This window comes from Meleagris gallopavo, chromosome 1 (genome assembly GCF_000146605.3).
Source record: "Meleagris gallopavo isolate NT-WF06-2002-E0010 breed Aviagen turkey brand Nicholas breeding stock chromosome 1, Turkey_5.1, whole genome shotgun sequence".
Classification (NCBI taxonomy): Eukaryota; Metazoa; Chordata; class Aves; order Galliformes; family Phasianidae; genus Meleagris; species Meleagris gallopavo.
The window spans coordinates 9515180-9530179 of record NC_015011.2 but is presented as its reverse complement, the minus strand read 5'-3'; the positions used below and the strand labels follow the sequence as shown (position 1 = coordinate 9530179).

The 15000-nt window shown below is 34.5% G+C and overlaps 1 protein-coding gene across 3 annotated transcripts in view; it reads right to left on the bottom strand.

The window, feature by feature from the left end:
• TBC1D22A (TBC1 domain family member 22A) overlaps nucleotides 1-15000 on the bottom strand; it is an 82623-nt gene that overhangs the window by 40265 nt on the left and 27358 nt on the right. The window contains exons 6-11 of one of the 3 annotated variants that reach the window (XR_002119311.2): nucleotides 10722-10850; nucleotides 9768-9830; nucleotides 6149-6263; nucleotides 1831-2222; nucleotides 1384-1469; nucleotides 670-919 (exon numbers count right to left, since the gene is read on the bottom strand). Coding sequence is in view for 1 of the 3 variants with exons in the window: in XM_019619742.2 (XP_019475287.1) it covers nucleotides 6149-6263; nucleotides 9768-9830; nucleotides 10722-10850 (307 nt within the window). In the remaining 2 variants the exon portion in view is untranslated. Of the gene's footprint in view, nucleotides 1-669; nucleotides 920-1383; nucleotides 1470-1830; nucleotides 2223-6148; nucleotides 6264-9767; nucleotides 9831-10721; nucleotides 10851-15000 lie in introns of those variants that run through there. The other 2 variants (XR_002119318.2, XM_019619742.2) reach the window with 2 other exon arrangements.

Genomic DNA, 15000 nt, shown 5'->3' with positions numbered 1-15000 from the left:
AACCCCTGCTCAAGCAGGGACACTCAAAGCAGGATGCTGAGTACCACATCAGCCAGGTGGCTTCTAGAAATCTCCAAGGAGGAGATTCCATAGAAATTGGGCTGCCAGTATTTCCAAGACTTGAATTGAAAATAGTTTTGTGTGAGCTTTCTTCATTCTTTGCTGCCGCCATCCTCCCATCCCCTTAATCATATAAAACATTTCATTCAGATATTAAGGAGTATTTCAAAGATGACTGAAACTGTCATAAACACAAACAGTCAATTTCATTTAATATCATGAACATAACTATAAAATGTCATAGAAATTATTAGGAAGCAGCACTAAAATGTACTTCTGTATGTGGAAACTACATTACTGGTCATTTGCATTAAGGATAGAAAATTTAATGTGATTAAATGGAACTTGTGCACTGAATTTTTACATGATTAAAGAGTTATTTAAATATTTGGAATAGTTTTATAGTTTTTCACCAAAGTTTTACAATGAGAAAAAGTAAGGAAATATTTACTTAATACTTTCAACTGGCAATAAAATGTCAAGATGTCAGTTATGCTTCACACCAGTGCCTTTATGCAAATTTAGTTTGTAAAAGTTTCATAAATCATAGCTTCATAAATTTCATAAAAGTTTCAATTTAATATATAAATAAACCATTTTAGCGCAGTGTTGTTCAAAAACACATTTATTCAAACAACCAAAAAAAGCACTGTAACATTGCAAGCTTGTTAAACAGCATAATTCCAAGACTTTCAGAAAAGTTCTAGTGAATTCAGAAATTGCAAATGCATTATTTTTAATTTCTCGCACAGAAGAAACTCGTTATGTTCCTGGGAGCTCTGTTCTGGGAAGTATTTCTTTCTTAGAAAAGACGAAGAGAGTAAGAATGATTCCGCCAGTCTCCAAACTCACGAAGGGCCTGTAAGGAGGAAGTGTTCCATTAATCCAGTTATAGGTCTATAGTTCACAGAGTAACTACAAATACATTACATCTTTCCCATTTTATCACCTCAAATCCCAACACACAACTCTCCAATAACTAGTAAATTGGTAGAATCAAATAAGAAAGGCCTAGTTTTCTATAAAAGAAAGTTTAATGGTCTGACGTTACATACAGCAGCAGGCGAAGCTTCAGCCTGGTCTTGTAAGGAAAACAATGAATGCATATTAAACAAAAATTGGCAAAATCTTCTAACAGCTATCTGGAGTCATGCAGTAATGCCCTTTGCTTTATGGCTTACTGTCTCATTCAATTCAATTTTACATACATTCTAAACAGATTTATTTACTACATAAAAAAAATTACAACTCTTCTTTCTGGAAAGAATGTATGTAGCAAATTTAATTTTTTTCTTATTCTATAAATAAATACAGAGGAATTACCTCAGATTCAGCCATGATGCAATGCTCTGAAACATTACTTCAATCATATTCTGAAAGTTATAATTTTAGATACAGCGCTCAGTGAACTATGGAAAAAAACCAGAATGTTTTAAATTTTTTTTTTTTTTCTGCAGATATGCTAGAAAGGAGTGAAAGAAGGTGATAAATTAGTATGAATTCCTGTGGTAAAAACAGGAAGATTTCCCATAATATATGAGAGGGAATGGAAATAAAAGCGAAGGGCATACAGGCAGATGATGGCTTTTACAGGATCAACCAACCTCTTGTTCACACAGTAACAATACTCTGTAACTAAATCCCTTTCCAATCCCATTACAATCTAGGCCTGAAAAAATTACTCCATGAAGTCATATGGCAGTATCAATTTATGAAAACACCAGGTACCAAACCATGTGTAAGATTTAAGATTACAAGAAAAATACTTACAGGGATAAGATTGCTGTTTCTGAAGTTTTCAGTTCTTATGAGCATCTTCAAATTGCCTAAGCTCCTTTATTGCAAGAAAATTGTAGGCAAGATCTTGAGCATCATTCCAGTCTTCAGCAGCCTCATTTTTCTTGATGCTCTTTATCTGATATAAAATGATGAAGTGCCACAATAGTGTTCATTTTCTGCCCTTGACTTGCTGTTAACTCCTGATTTCCTTGATCCAACACTGTTAGCTGTTGCAAAGTGATCTTCTATAGCCACCCCATTTAGCAATGGCCTGAGATGCATCCTTATGATGGTGATTCCCCTGATCTTTTTTCTCTGTGGGTGGAGAGTAAATTCAGGTTCTCCGTGTGGTTCTAGGTGTACACATGAGGCCCACTGAACTACTGAAATGCACAGGTTGTACTGAAATGTTAAATCCAACAGAAACATAACTGACTCCATGAGTAAGAAATCAAAAGCTACCGTGCAGATTGGCAAAATTTAGAAACAACACAGATCAACAGGACCTCCAAGTAACACAGAATTGTATAAAGAGAACAGTGTCTGGCAGCTTGAAACAGAAAATCCAATCCAGTGTAAAACTTCCTTTTTCACATTGTGTCAGTGAACAGGGAGCAGTCAGATAATGAATCTTAACACAATAACAAAAAAAATGCCTCTAGATCTGCATCCAAATGGACAGGATTCAGTTTGACATAACAAATTTGCCTTGAAATTAATTAGCATTAGTTCTAAAGTCACAGAATGTATTAGTGCTACGTCATATAAGAGGTTAGGATTGACATGAAATAGTTTTCCCATACCACCAACACTGGAAATCCCAAAGAAACTGCTATATCATAGCAGAATAAGCACACAAATTATTAGCACTTCTCAATGGAAAAATCAAACAAACAAACATTAGATCAACACAAAATCATGTTGTTAAAAAAATATTAATATTTAAATTCATTATTTTCCTAATTTATGCCAGAAATCTTAAGCCTATCATATTCCAGCAGGAACCAGCAAGACTACCATTCTTCTTTAAAATGTTCTGTATCTGCAGTTGTGCCTATTTTGGCTTGGTTTGACAACAGTTTTATCTTGCTGAAAATGATACAATATTCTGCTTTTATTGCAGAGTGGAGAACTAATGAGACATTACCAAGTTACTCTTTCATCATACTTGCAACCTTTCCAGCAGTGTAAGAATACTCTCAGCAGTGAAAATATTCAATTACTACATTCAGTCACTCAACCTACTCTAAAAGTGAGAAACCACATGCTGAAGTTTATCCATAAAAATATCTGACTTCGATCCTTATAAAAAGATCAATGAATCTGCTTTTTGGCATTCAGATTCAAATGAGAAATATGCTACTATGCAAATAAGTTATCGCTTCTAAACATGCTATTTCAATCTTCAAAAGTTCTTCAGTGACACTTCCAATAGAGGCTTGCACATCTGTAGCAGAGCACAGCTGTGATGTGAGATGAAGGATTAATGTCTCTCTCATATTTGTCATAAAGATAAAATAACCAGGGTTTTTAATCTCAACAAAATAGTTAACTAAACAGGATATACTGTGAAATAACCTAATCAGCACAGAGTTATTTTAATGGCATTATTAACAATAATAAATGGCAGTTAATCTTAAATAAACCTCTGGAGTCTCTTTTGTCTTTTTTTTTTTCTGTTAAAGAAAGAACCCAAAATAAAAGGCTTTACTATTAATTTCAACAGGATGAATCATGACTCAGAAGAGCAACACAAATGTTTCAGTAAAACTGAGACAAAAACAACAAAGCAAAGCAATATGTAAAGTAATTTAAGGTACATACCAACACTCACTTAAAAATCAGAGCCCAAAATTAGAATAAAAGAAAAATCAAAAGTAAATATTAAATACATTAACAGCTAATCATTTTGCTAAACATAAATACAGTGCTGCATGTTTCCTATCTAAATTAAACACAATTCATGCTCTGAGTTTTGAATACTTTTAAAATTGTACTACAAACCAGAAGGTTTTTGAGGTACTTCATAAATTTTATGTCCATATTTCAGGTTTAAGTAAAATGCACACTCTTACTCATTCTAACTTGAATGGATTACTCAGTACAACTTGGTTGTATTTGAAAGACTCAAATGAAAAGATTTTTTAAAGACAAATCTTCGAATCAATTTGTATGTCACTGAGGGAAATATGTGCTGTTAGCATTTAGGCACGACCACTTATACATTCAAGAAAATATGTTCAATTCACTATTGTTCTCTCTACACAGATATGAACTTTCAATTGAGCTTTCAGAATATAGCTTCCTGAGATTCACACCTTTTCAGAGGCATTCATCTTTAGCAGTTGTTAGCTTTTAAATTCTGTCTTCCTTCAGTGCAAACTTCCTGATACAGTTATACTGCGTTATATGAATATACTGACAAGCTGGCAAATACATTTACAATCACCAGGGTCTCCAAACGTAAGTTGGTGGTAAAGACAAATTTATTTACTATATTAATTAAATGGTCTATTTAACATGGAATATCAATTCTCTAATCACATCTCATTTGAGCTTCTTATTTCAATTAACAACCCTAAAGCCTACTAGAGATCCTACTGTTCTAGGATCATTAAGAACGTTTCCATTTTCTGTCAAATGAGGGAGGAAAAGGCAGAAACTGCAACTACTCTCAGGAGTGGGCCCCTACCCTGCTTAAGAGATGATTAGGGAATAAGCAGCAGTAGTTCTCATTAGTTGCTTAGCAATGAAATGTCCCCCTATGAAATAAGAAATGAACAATGCAAGAGGTGTTGCCACACAAATGAGTAAATGAGTAGCCTTTCATCCACTCAAGGATAAACTGTCCTTCATTAAATCTAATCAATCTGGATTAAGACACCAATGGGTACCTTGTGGGCAGACGGCAGAAGATGAAGAATCCACTGTACACAGTCTCACTGAAGTAGCAAGACAACATGTTGCTCATTTATATATAAGCACTGATATGATAGGTGCGTATGACAAATAGAAACAGAAGGAAAACAGTTTTAATTCAAGCTTTTTTTTTTTCCATTCAACCTTACCTTTTATGTGTTGTAGTATTCAAATTGTTAACAAACTATTCTGAAATGTCAACTGAATTACTGCTAATGATGAACAATAAATTTAATGTTCATGAAGATTTAAATACTAATCCACAGATGTAAGACATGAATAACGTGCTAGAGATGAGCATTTAATTGGTTTCCTACGTAACAAATCTGAAAAAATATTACATATACAGCCATACAGTCAACAGAAATGCAACTGTTTATGCTACCACTGGTATCAGTACTCTGAACCCTACAAAAGTGGAGTTCTTAAATAACAAAATTTCATTACTGCTGCCTTAATTTTCAATCCCCAGGTCCAGTTTGCCACTCCTTCAGCCACAGATCCATTTCATTAGGTTCTCTAGTTTCATTTCCCTGCCACTCAATAAAGTTTTCCTTGTTTGACAAGTTTGTTCTTTTTCGTTGGTTGGGTTGTGTTTTTTTGTTTTGTTTTGCAAAGGACCAGGTGGAGGAAGCAAGGGAAATGTTTTGGGAGATTTTCTTTTCTCGACATCAGATTATTCAGTATATCAAATCTAAAACTGTTACAAAAACATATGAATCAGAAGAGGGGCATCCAACTTTTTGGCTTGCCTGGGATACATTGAGTGAAGAGAAATTGTCTTGAGCAGCATATAAAAAAAATATAGCTAATGTATAAGTAAAGCAACTGTATTTTTAATATCTTTCATTAAAACAAAAAAAAGAGAGCAACAAAAACATAAACCTAGTGGGTTGGACATGCATGAATTAGAGAGAGACAGAGAATTAAACCATCACAGAAAAAGAAAGGATCAAGAGAAAGGGGAAAGGGGCACTTCTTAACCAGCTCTGCAGTTAAGAAATAAAGATGACAGCAAGTGCTGGACTGTCCTTTTGCAAACTTCCAGATCTGACAAAAGACAACTCCTCTGCCTGCAGCTTCTACAGTGCTTTTTGATTAGTTGGTTACCTTTTTAGGGGTCGTGGTTTGTTGTTGGTTTTGGGTTGGTTTTTTTTTGACAAATATCTGAAAGAATCCTGAACTCCACTGAGTATTCACACAAAATCTGATCACTTCTCAGTATATATCTAAAAGAATCGTACAGATTTATAACAAAAATACTTACAATAAAATGCACGTCTCTAATTACGCCTTGATTAACTATTCCAAAATATTATTCATACCAAGACAGATGTGCTGTTCCAAAAACCAGTTCCAATTCGTAATTCAGTATTATGATAAATCTTACCTATATATTCACAAACGAAGACTACGAAAAAAGGAGTAACAAGATCATTTATGCCCTGAACATATCCACTGGCTGGGTGACGGATAGCCCAGATAAACAAAATTCTTTCAAAGATCTGAAAAAGAGTTAAAGAAACTCTCAGATAATTTACCAAGTGGTGAGCACATTTTAAACAAGACACTTGTTTAAACGACAGACCTGATGTCACAAAGTTACAAATATAGTAACACATATATAAAAGCACACATCAACAATTACATTCATTATTAACTGCCAACATTAATTATGTTTCTAAGTTACTTTTAAAAAAAGCATTTTCAGGGTATTAGTATATGTTAATACCAGACTTGCATGTAATTCAGTTACAATAGAGCAGCAATTACTCACTGGAGCTTTTCCAGTGATACAAAATTCCTCTTCATTACATAGAAATATTAAATCATCCTTTCATGATCATATATCCCTTTGAAACTAGTATTTTCTCAATGTAATAACCTACTTGTTAAGTAACAGAAAGAAGTATTTAATATAATTAGAATTTTTTAATAACATGACAAAAATTAAGTCCTTAATAGCTATGCTTGCTTAATACTGCAGCACTGAGTTTTAGACTTCAGAAGCACATATACCAGTTAATAAAACATCAGAAAATAAAAAATAATCAGGAAATGTAGAAATAAGACAGCTCTTTATCACATAACCTCAGCCCCTAAATTCCTTGAACCACCTTTTTTCTTAGGAAAAGCTCCAATGGCCACAGCATACACAATCATAGAATTTACGTCCACTGTAACTTAGGTCTGAGACACAGTATCTCCTCCTAACTGTTCACATCTGAAAACAGTACGTTCCTTCAGAAGGCTGCAAATGAGTAGCACTGTGAAAGCCGCAACACGCTCTGCCCTAATTATCAGCACTCAATCAAGGACAATCTTGTGAAACAAAGAGAAAATCTGCTCTTCATAGAGAAAATCTGAATTTAAAAAAAAGGGTGCAGACAGGCAGGAAGCAGAGCAGAGGCATGAGAGGTCACCAAGCAAAAGGACTACATCAGTTTTAATAGCAGGCCACAGTACTAATAAATAGGAAGAGAATTTGTAAAGACCCTGAGGAGAGTGAGTAGAGTTTGCTGCAAACCCAGAAATCAGTGATTGCTCACACTGAGAGATGTGCCCAGAATGGACACAATAAAGAGAGAAAGTTTAGTTTATGAAGCCTACGTTTCTGTTTCAATCTCACTTGAAGCATCTGTTAGCTTAAGAATTGAATTACTCTAGTTTGGATTTAAATAAAACTTAACCTTTATCTTCAAATCCCTTTTACAGTCATTTCAGGTAAGGAAATGATTAGGCACATCTGACTCACATCCAGGTGTTTGAAAGATCCATTACAGGCTTCCATATGTGTTACCTGAAACTGGAGCATGTTTGTACTTTTCCCTTTGAAAGCCAGTTCCAAGCATCAACATCCACCCTCCTGCCACATACATTCAGAATCAACTTTCCTTACCCTGCCAGCTCCTAGTTTCCCTGGCACACACAAGAGCAAAGTGCTGTAAATCCACAGAACAATGAAAATGGGCAACAGCAACAGAAGTGAAAAGCTTTTGTGGGTAATGAAACAAAAGCCCTAATGCAGTTCACAGCTGATTCGTTACAGCTACATCTAAAATAAAATCACTGAGACTGTAAGAGATTAATTAAGAATTGTGCTGGGAACCAACCAACTTAAAACACAAGTGGGAAGTGACATTAAGATATTTTTTTTTCGCTTGTTCTAGTTTCAGTTTTGAGGAAAAGATCAGGCAGAAAAAGAGGTATTCAATTGTGCATTCTCAAAAATATTCCCTTGCTCTCATTAGCCAAGATTCTTATTACTTAGCTATAAATTCTTACTTTTATGTAGTGAGATTAAAAAATATACAAATAACGAGAAAAAAAAATCAGTAGATAACTATCAAAATACTCATGGCAGAAATGATAAGAGCAGTGCTTTTCAAGAAGGCAAGTTAAGTCAAACAATTTCTAATTTACAATACCAACATCCCCTTCCCTTTCCTCAGAAACAGATAACAAATACAGATTGCACTTCAAACTGAGACATCCCTGGATTTCACAGCATCTTAAAAATCCAGATATGAAAACTAAGGTAAAGGGAGGGTTATTAATTTTTTTGAAACAGTAAATTATTGAGCAGCAGGGATCACTTACTAATTGGCATACCAGATTTAATATCCCCAAATGCATCTAATCAGAAATTCAACAAATATGCACTAAAATAGTGTTTTCAATTTCCTACTCATTTTCATGAAGTTTCATTTACTGCTTTGAATCACAAAAAATGAGCACTGAATACCTTAAAGGCAGCCTGATTTAAGTTTCTATACAGTGTTCATCACTGTGTTCAAATAACACTCATTAAAAAAAGTCACTTTCCCAAAAGGTTTCCTTCTTGATTTCCAAACCAGCAACAGAAACTGGAATTACTTTTCTAGTATGAACCACCACATCTCAGGAGATGTCATTACCAACCAATTATTCTCTTTTCAATTTAACTTTCATTCTTGATAACATTAAGAACTGTATTCATATACATAAGAAGAAGAATCCATTAGCTTAAATGCAGATTTCTGAATTTCTTGTGGGTTTTGCCACCCCAAAGGAACTTCAAAACCCCCAAAGCTTTAATCATGAAAGGTCTATGAATTTGCTTTTTATTTCTCTTTAAATAACCAATAAAAGAAGTAAAGAAAATTTTATGAAGTAATTTTCAATCTTGTTTCCTCAAAATTACTTCTCCCAAATAATGCAAGCATAGAAGGGAAATAGGCATATACCATCCATTTCAGCCTAATTCAATTAGAGACAATACCAGAATTGAAAATATATAAAATTATAGACTACTGAATTTTGACTATTCACATTAATTAAACCTACACCTAGAGTCACCAATCTTTACAATAAAGTATTCATAACAGAGAAGTCCAGCAGACTTGATCAAATTATATGTGAGAAGACCTTCAACAACCCTCTCCTCCTCTTTCAAGGGGTGCTACTCAGAGAATCATAGAATGGCCAGGCTTGAAAAGGACCACAGTGATCATCTAATTTCAACCCCCTGCTATGTGCAGGGTCACCAACCACCAGACCAGGCTGCCCAGAGCCACATCCAGCCTGGCCCTGAATGCCTCCAGGGATGGGGCATCCACAACCTCCTTGGGTAACCTGTTCCAGTGTCACCACCCTCTGTGTGAAAAATTCTTTGTGAAAAACTCCTGCTCCTCCCTCAAGCATCAACATTCCGCTTGGCACCCTCCAATAACCCTCTCCTACAATCTACACAACTGCCATAAAAATAATAAAATTAATTTTAAAAGGAAGATCTATCTAATAATGAGTTATTTCCATAAAATGTCAAATTCACAATAATTTTCCTAAACTCAAAGATAAGAGATTTCTTAAGTAGAATAATTTATAAGAGCTTCCAAACCTTACAGGATTTTGACAGATACACAGACAAACAGGAACCACGCTATGAATTAGTTCCAAACACATATATGTGATATCAAATTCATTAAAAGAGTTACCTGAAACTCACATTATTCAGACATAATTCTTACCTCTGTTACTTTGGGCTGAAGTCTTAGAACTTCAGGACTCATGCGCGGGATATCTATATGAATCTAATTAGACAGAAGCAAGAATACTGTAAAAAGAGCCAACAGCACACTTTTTAAATAACAAAAAAATAGACAATCATACAATTTACACTATTAGTTATAATGCCACTGTATTATTATTCTAGAAATAACATAGTTCAAAGCTATAGGACCAAATATTTAAGTCATTATTAATTTAAACTATTAATTGGAAAAAAAAAAAGGAAACCACTATTTCCTTTCACACTTGAAGATCCTTACACCAAAGCTGATTGTTTCCAAACTACAGTTATATCATCAATGCTCCTTGCCTCAGTGTAACTATGCCTAACAACATATGTGTAAAGCCACGTGCAACTGACTACTGTACACACATTTAATCTGCCCTAACGAAGTCTAAGGTAAGGTTGACTGCTTAAGTCAGTACTTTGTGACGCAAATCATTTATTTTAATACAAAACTTGAAGAGAAGTTATTTTACTTATCTGGGGAAGCAAAAAATTTGGACACTCTTATGCTAATTACTTATCGTGCAGTTTCAACTTCTTAAGCAGGAATATGGAGCCAGTAAGGAACAGTCAGGATTGCACTATCTTCTCAGCCATTTGAAGGAGGGCCAGAGGAAATCTCTATTCCTCTTAAATTGTACAGAATAAATGGTATAGCCACATAGCATGGCATGACAAAAGCTACATTATAAGAAATCTACTATTTTAATAATCAAACCAAAATATTTCATATTTTGAGAAAGACTTAATTTAGCTTCCAAAATTTAGGAAAGTAATTGATTACACCAGTTGATTATCAAGTAAGCTTAAGGAAATAAATACAAACAATTGTTTTTGAAATTTACTATCTCTTCAAGCTCCTTAACAGATTTAACGTAGGTAAGAGGTAATTCAGTAGATGTTTTACCTGTCTATAGGTATCTTGATGACTCTCATCATTTCTGGAGTCATAGTATTGTTCAACAAATGCAAAATACTCTTTTCGTTTTCTTTGCAAAGTGCTTTCTCTTCGGTCCACATTTGCAGGAAGATAACCCTGAAAAATAAAAAAAGAAATGAAAAAGATCTTACTCTGTGCTTCAGAAAAAGGACAGTTAGCATTTGATTATATGCAACAGGAAAGCTAATGAACAAATGTAGTACAATGCAATCCTATTTTGGTCTGAATAATACCTCAGGAAATCAGTTTTCTAATCATTGTAACTGAATACAAAAGTTCAGAAACCAAGACCTTGCAGAAAAAAAAAACATTTTTTTTTAATAATACATTTCAAGTCTTTCATCTTTCCAAGCAGTTTCTCATCAAGAATTCCAAGACGCTTGCCTTCCAAATAAAAAAAGTTCAAAACAATTTCAGAGAAATGTGAAGCTACTTGAGTTCATTAAGTTCTGCATCCCCACGTGGCCCTTATTTCAGGAATTTTATTCAATTTTTCAATAAAATGCATACCTGAGTGGCTTTGAAGTATGAATGACATACATTTAGAAATATACTTGTTTAAATTATAGTTAAAATCATATAATGGTATATTTACTAAAAAGCCTCAAATATTCTAGCTACTTTAACTCTCTGTTTCAGTTACTGAAATAATAATTTCAAGTTTTCATTTCATCCAAAGAGGTTATGAAAAGTTTCAGCACAAACTGGACTCTTGGATCTGAAGCTCATTAGTACATACTGCCTTAGTTGTTTCTTAAAAGTAGTTTATAAACATTATTTTTCACAAGGCACAATCATGCTAAGGAAGCTGTATGTCAGATATGCAGTTAATATGTAGTACTTAATGTAACTGTATATCTGAATTGTCCTTCAATGAACTCATTTCCAATCTACTTGAAGAAACCATTCTCCCACGAAAATCCATTCTCATTTTCTTCTGTCCAGTCTGATCTCTATTTCTAGACTCTCCACATATTGCCACTTCAAAACAGTCTCAAATTACCATGTCATCACTTTAAGAAAGGAACTACCATTGCTATTAAATGTTCTTATTACATAAACTGAATATACTAGAAGCATCATTATTCATGTTACTACCTGCCGAAAGGTTTCTTCAGCATTCAAGAATAGCTAATGTTTTCCCGTGTGTAGCTTGATTTCAAACATAACATGGCAAAAAAAAGAAAGTCAATTCATACCTTACATACATAGCAGGCTTGAAAAATACACTTTGGAAAAGAATCACTGTAAACATAAATGGCTTTAATAGAGATCTAGCCACCCAAGAAAAAAGGTTAATATCTGCTATTCACATCAAGTTAAATTGTTTCTTGCCACTATTACAAAAATTCTCCTTTCACATTTTCAGGCATCATCATACTAGTAGTAATCAGTAAAACAAAGGAAGCAGGGTTTTTTTGTGTTTTTTTTTTTTTTTTTCAACCAAGTAGTTTTCTTATTAAAAATAATAATAAATTAAATCCTCATAACATCACAGAACATTCAGAGAAATCACAGAGAAGCTGTGGCTGCCCCATCCTTGGAGGCACCCAAGGCCATGTTTGGTGGGCCCTGGCATCCTGAGCTGGTGGGTGGCAGCCAGCCCACGCAGCAGGGTTTAAAGTCAGCGTTTAAAGTTCCATTCCAAGCCATTCTATGATGTTAGAACTGCAGCACGTGCTTGTACTTAAACAGTGTGCCACAGCCAGTACAAGTTACTAATTCGATGCTATGCATTTAGCTACCAAAACAACTTTCTTAGTCAGTCTTTAACATGACAAGTAAAAATGGATTTAGGGTAAATGTAATACGCTAGAATTTTTGATTCTACAATAGAATCAAACACACTGAGGATAAATACTTGAATTTCGTTACTCTCCTCCACCAATCCAACATCAAATCCCACTTCTACATTGTTCTGCCAAAACCAGGAAAATTAAAACCCACACACTAGAGTATCAATCGCTTATGTAAATATCTCCGTACTATAATAACTAAAAATATGCTGTGTATTATAATTCCTTCTCATAAGATGACAAGAAATTAAGTACAAGTATTACTTTCTAGATAGCTTAACACACACTTGCTTTAGCAAAACCACTTCTTTTAAGATGTACTGACTTGCATCTGATTCTAGCTATTTTTAAATTGCATCTGCTTAACTTTTGCCTCAAGATTCAGACTGACATTTAATATCCTGTCCCAGTGCTCTGAACTTAGTTAAATATTGAATTCTGCCTCACTTGTATTCTCTACAGTTTGATTTTTTTTTTCCTGTAGGATATCTTAGCTCTATTAGAAAAGAATTCATTTGCGAGATCAAATGCGATTGTTTCAAGGATACCAATATTTTGTCAGCAGACTTTTTGCCATTACTCTGTTTTAAAGACTGAAGTCATCTTTCAGTAGGACACATCCTGTTTCCCATTCACTTTACAAAATTAAGTTTTATTTTTAAAAGCTGGTAAGGATGGCAAAATATCATCGGGGCATAAATTAGTAGAGGGTTTATCTATCAAATTCCTTCCAAAGGCAGCCATAGCTGTATTCAAAAGAACACTGGGCCTGAACAATTCTACTTGTTCTTTAGGGACACGATGCCTGTTTTTTCTTTTTTTTTTCTTATGCTTTTGAAATAAATCATGTAAATTTACAAACTGTTAACAGTAAACGTGATAGCAGTGGCTTTCCAGCACTATATTGATTTTCATATCTTTCTCCTTGAAAAAATGTTTCAATCAAATATTTTAACGTTATTATTCGAAACTTAACCTACTCTTTGGCCTCAGCTTATCAGGCTTCAAAGTCAATTTTGAGTTAGTTGTAAATTTTTGACTGAATACTTCACAATAGACATCCTAAATTTTAAAAAATAAAGTAAAATCATCTAATGTTGGACAACTTTAGAAGCAGAAGTAAAATATATTGTACATTGCCCACTTCATCTCAGTTAGCACTGACTATTTGCCATTAAGAAGCTGCATCTACATTTAGAATCAGTGGAACTAAGCTGCAAATTTAGTGGAACTCATTAGCAAGACAGACTCTTTCAGTCACTGGAAATCAAACTCAATGTGAAGTAAATACTTCACGTTCCCTGCTGAATTTATTCTATAAAAAGTAAAGCTATTTAAGTCTACTCTCTGAAAAATTCAATAGTGTTAAACTGTTGTGTATATAACTCAGAATTTTAAAGAGTTCTTAAATGCATGAAGATTTGCTGATAAAGTGTCTTTCACAGTCTCCAGAGAGCAGACAGCACGAGATTTTTGCTTCTCTTTAATACAAACATTTTTGCAAGTTCTCTCAGCCTTGTACAAAGAAACAGCTAACACGAACAAGCACTTACTCTGACAAGTTTTATAGCTGAAAAGACTGATACCAGAAATATTCCTGCCAGGAATACACAGTATTTTCGCAACAGAGCCCTTTATAAATATAGCGCAAACAGTGAAATAAAAAGGTTTGCTTCTGCAACACCAAACCCAACAAACCCCAGGTTCCCATAAGCTCCCCTATGCTGCCTTATCTGAAGCACTCAAGTGTGCTGCTCCATGGTATTTCAATCTGCACCCAAGCTACTGCACTTCCAAACTCCTCCCACCTCCAGTGAGGAACCCCAGATGAGGTTCTGAGGGAGCACTCAGCGAGCCAAAAGCAAACAAGTGATCAGCTTTTCGAGCAGCTTAGCTCCCTGAAATTGACTCAAGACCAAGAGGAGGAGATCCAATGCTACAAGGTAACTGATCGCAGCTGTTTGGATTTGCTCAGCTTAAACTAATGTAAAACAAACAAACAAACAAAAAAAAAAACAGCCAAACCCAAGCTCCTTTCACAGCTTTTCCTCAATACAAAGCTAATCCTTCCTGTGAAGAGTCTAGTACCTACTGTAATGTCAAGCCAGATGAAAGCCTTCCATGGGACACAGATAACCTTTGCTTCCTCACTGCACACCTATTTTCAAGAAAACTGTAGGCATTCACTTGTCTTTCAGGTCTCCAATGTTGGCTCAAATCTGGTTGAAAGAGGCTACTTATCACATAAGTCCTGCTTTCACAGAAAGCCAGGCTGAAAATAAAAGTACACAGCTGGCATGATTTATTACTACTTCTCATTCTCCTCCTTTCACTTTGACCAATTTATCTTCTAATTGAGCAAAGAACAGAATTTTTATTACAGTTCAGCAACAAGACAATGCTTTCAAGTATTACTGATGGATTACAACACAGGCAAAAATATTTGCAAT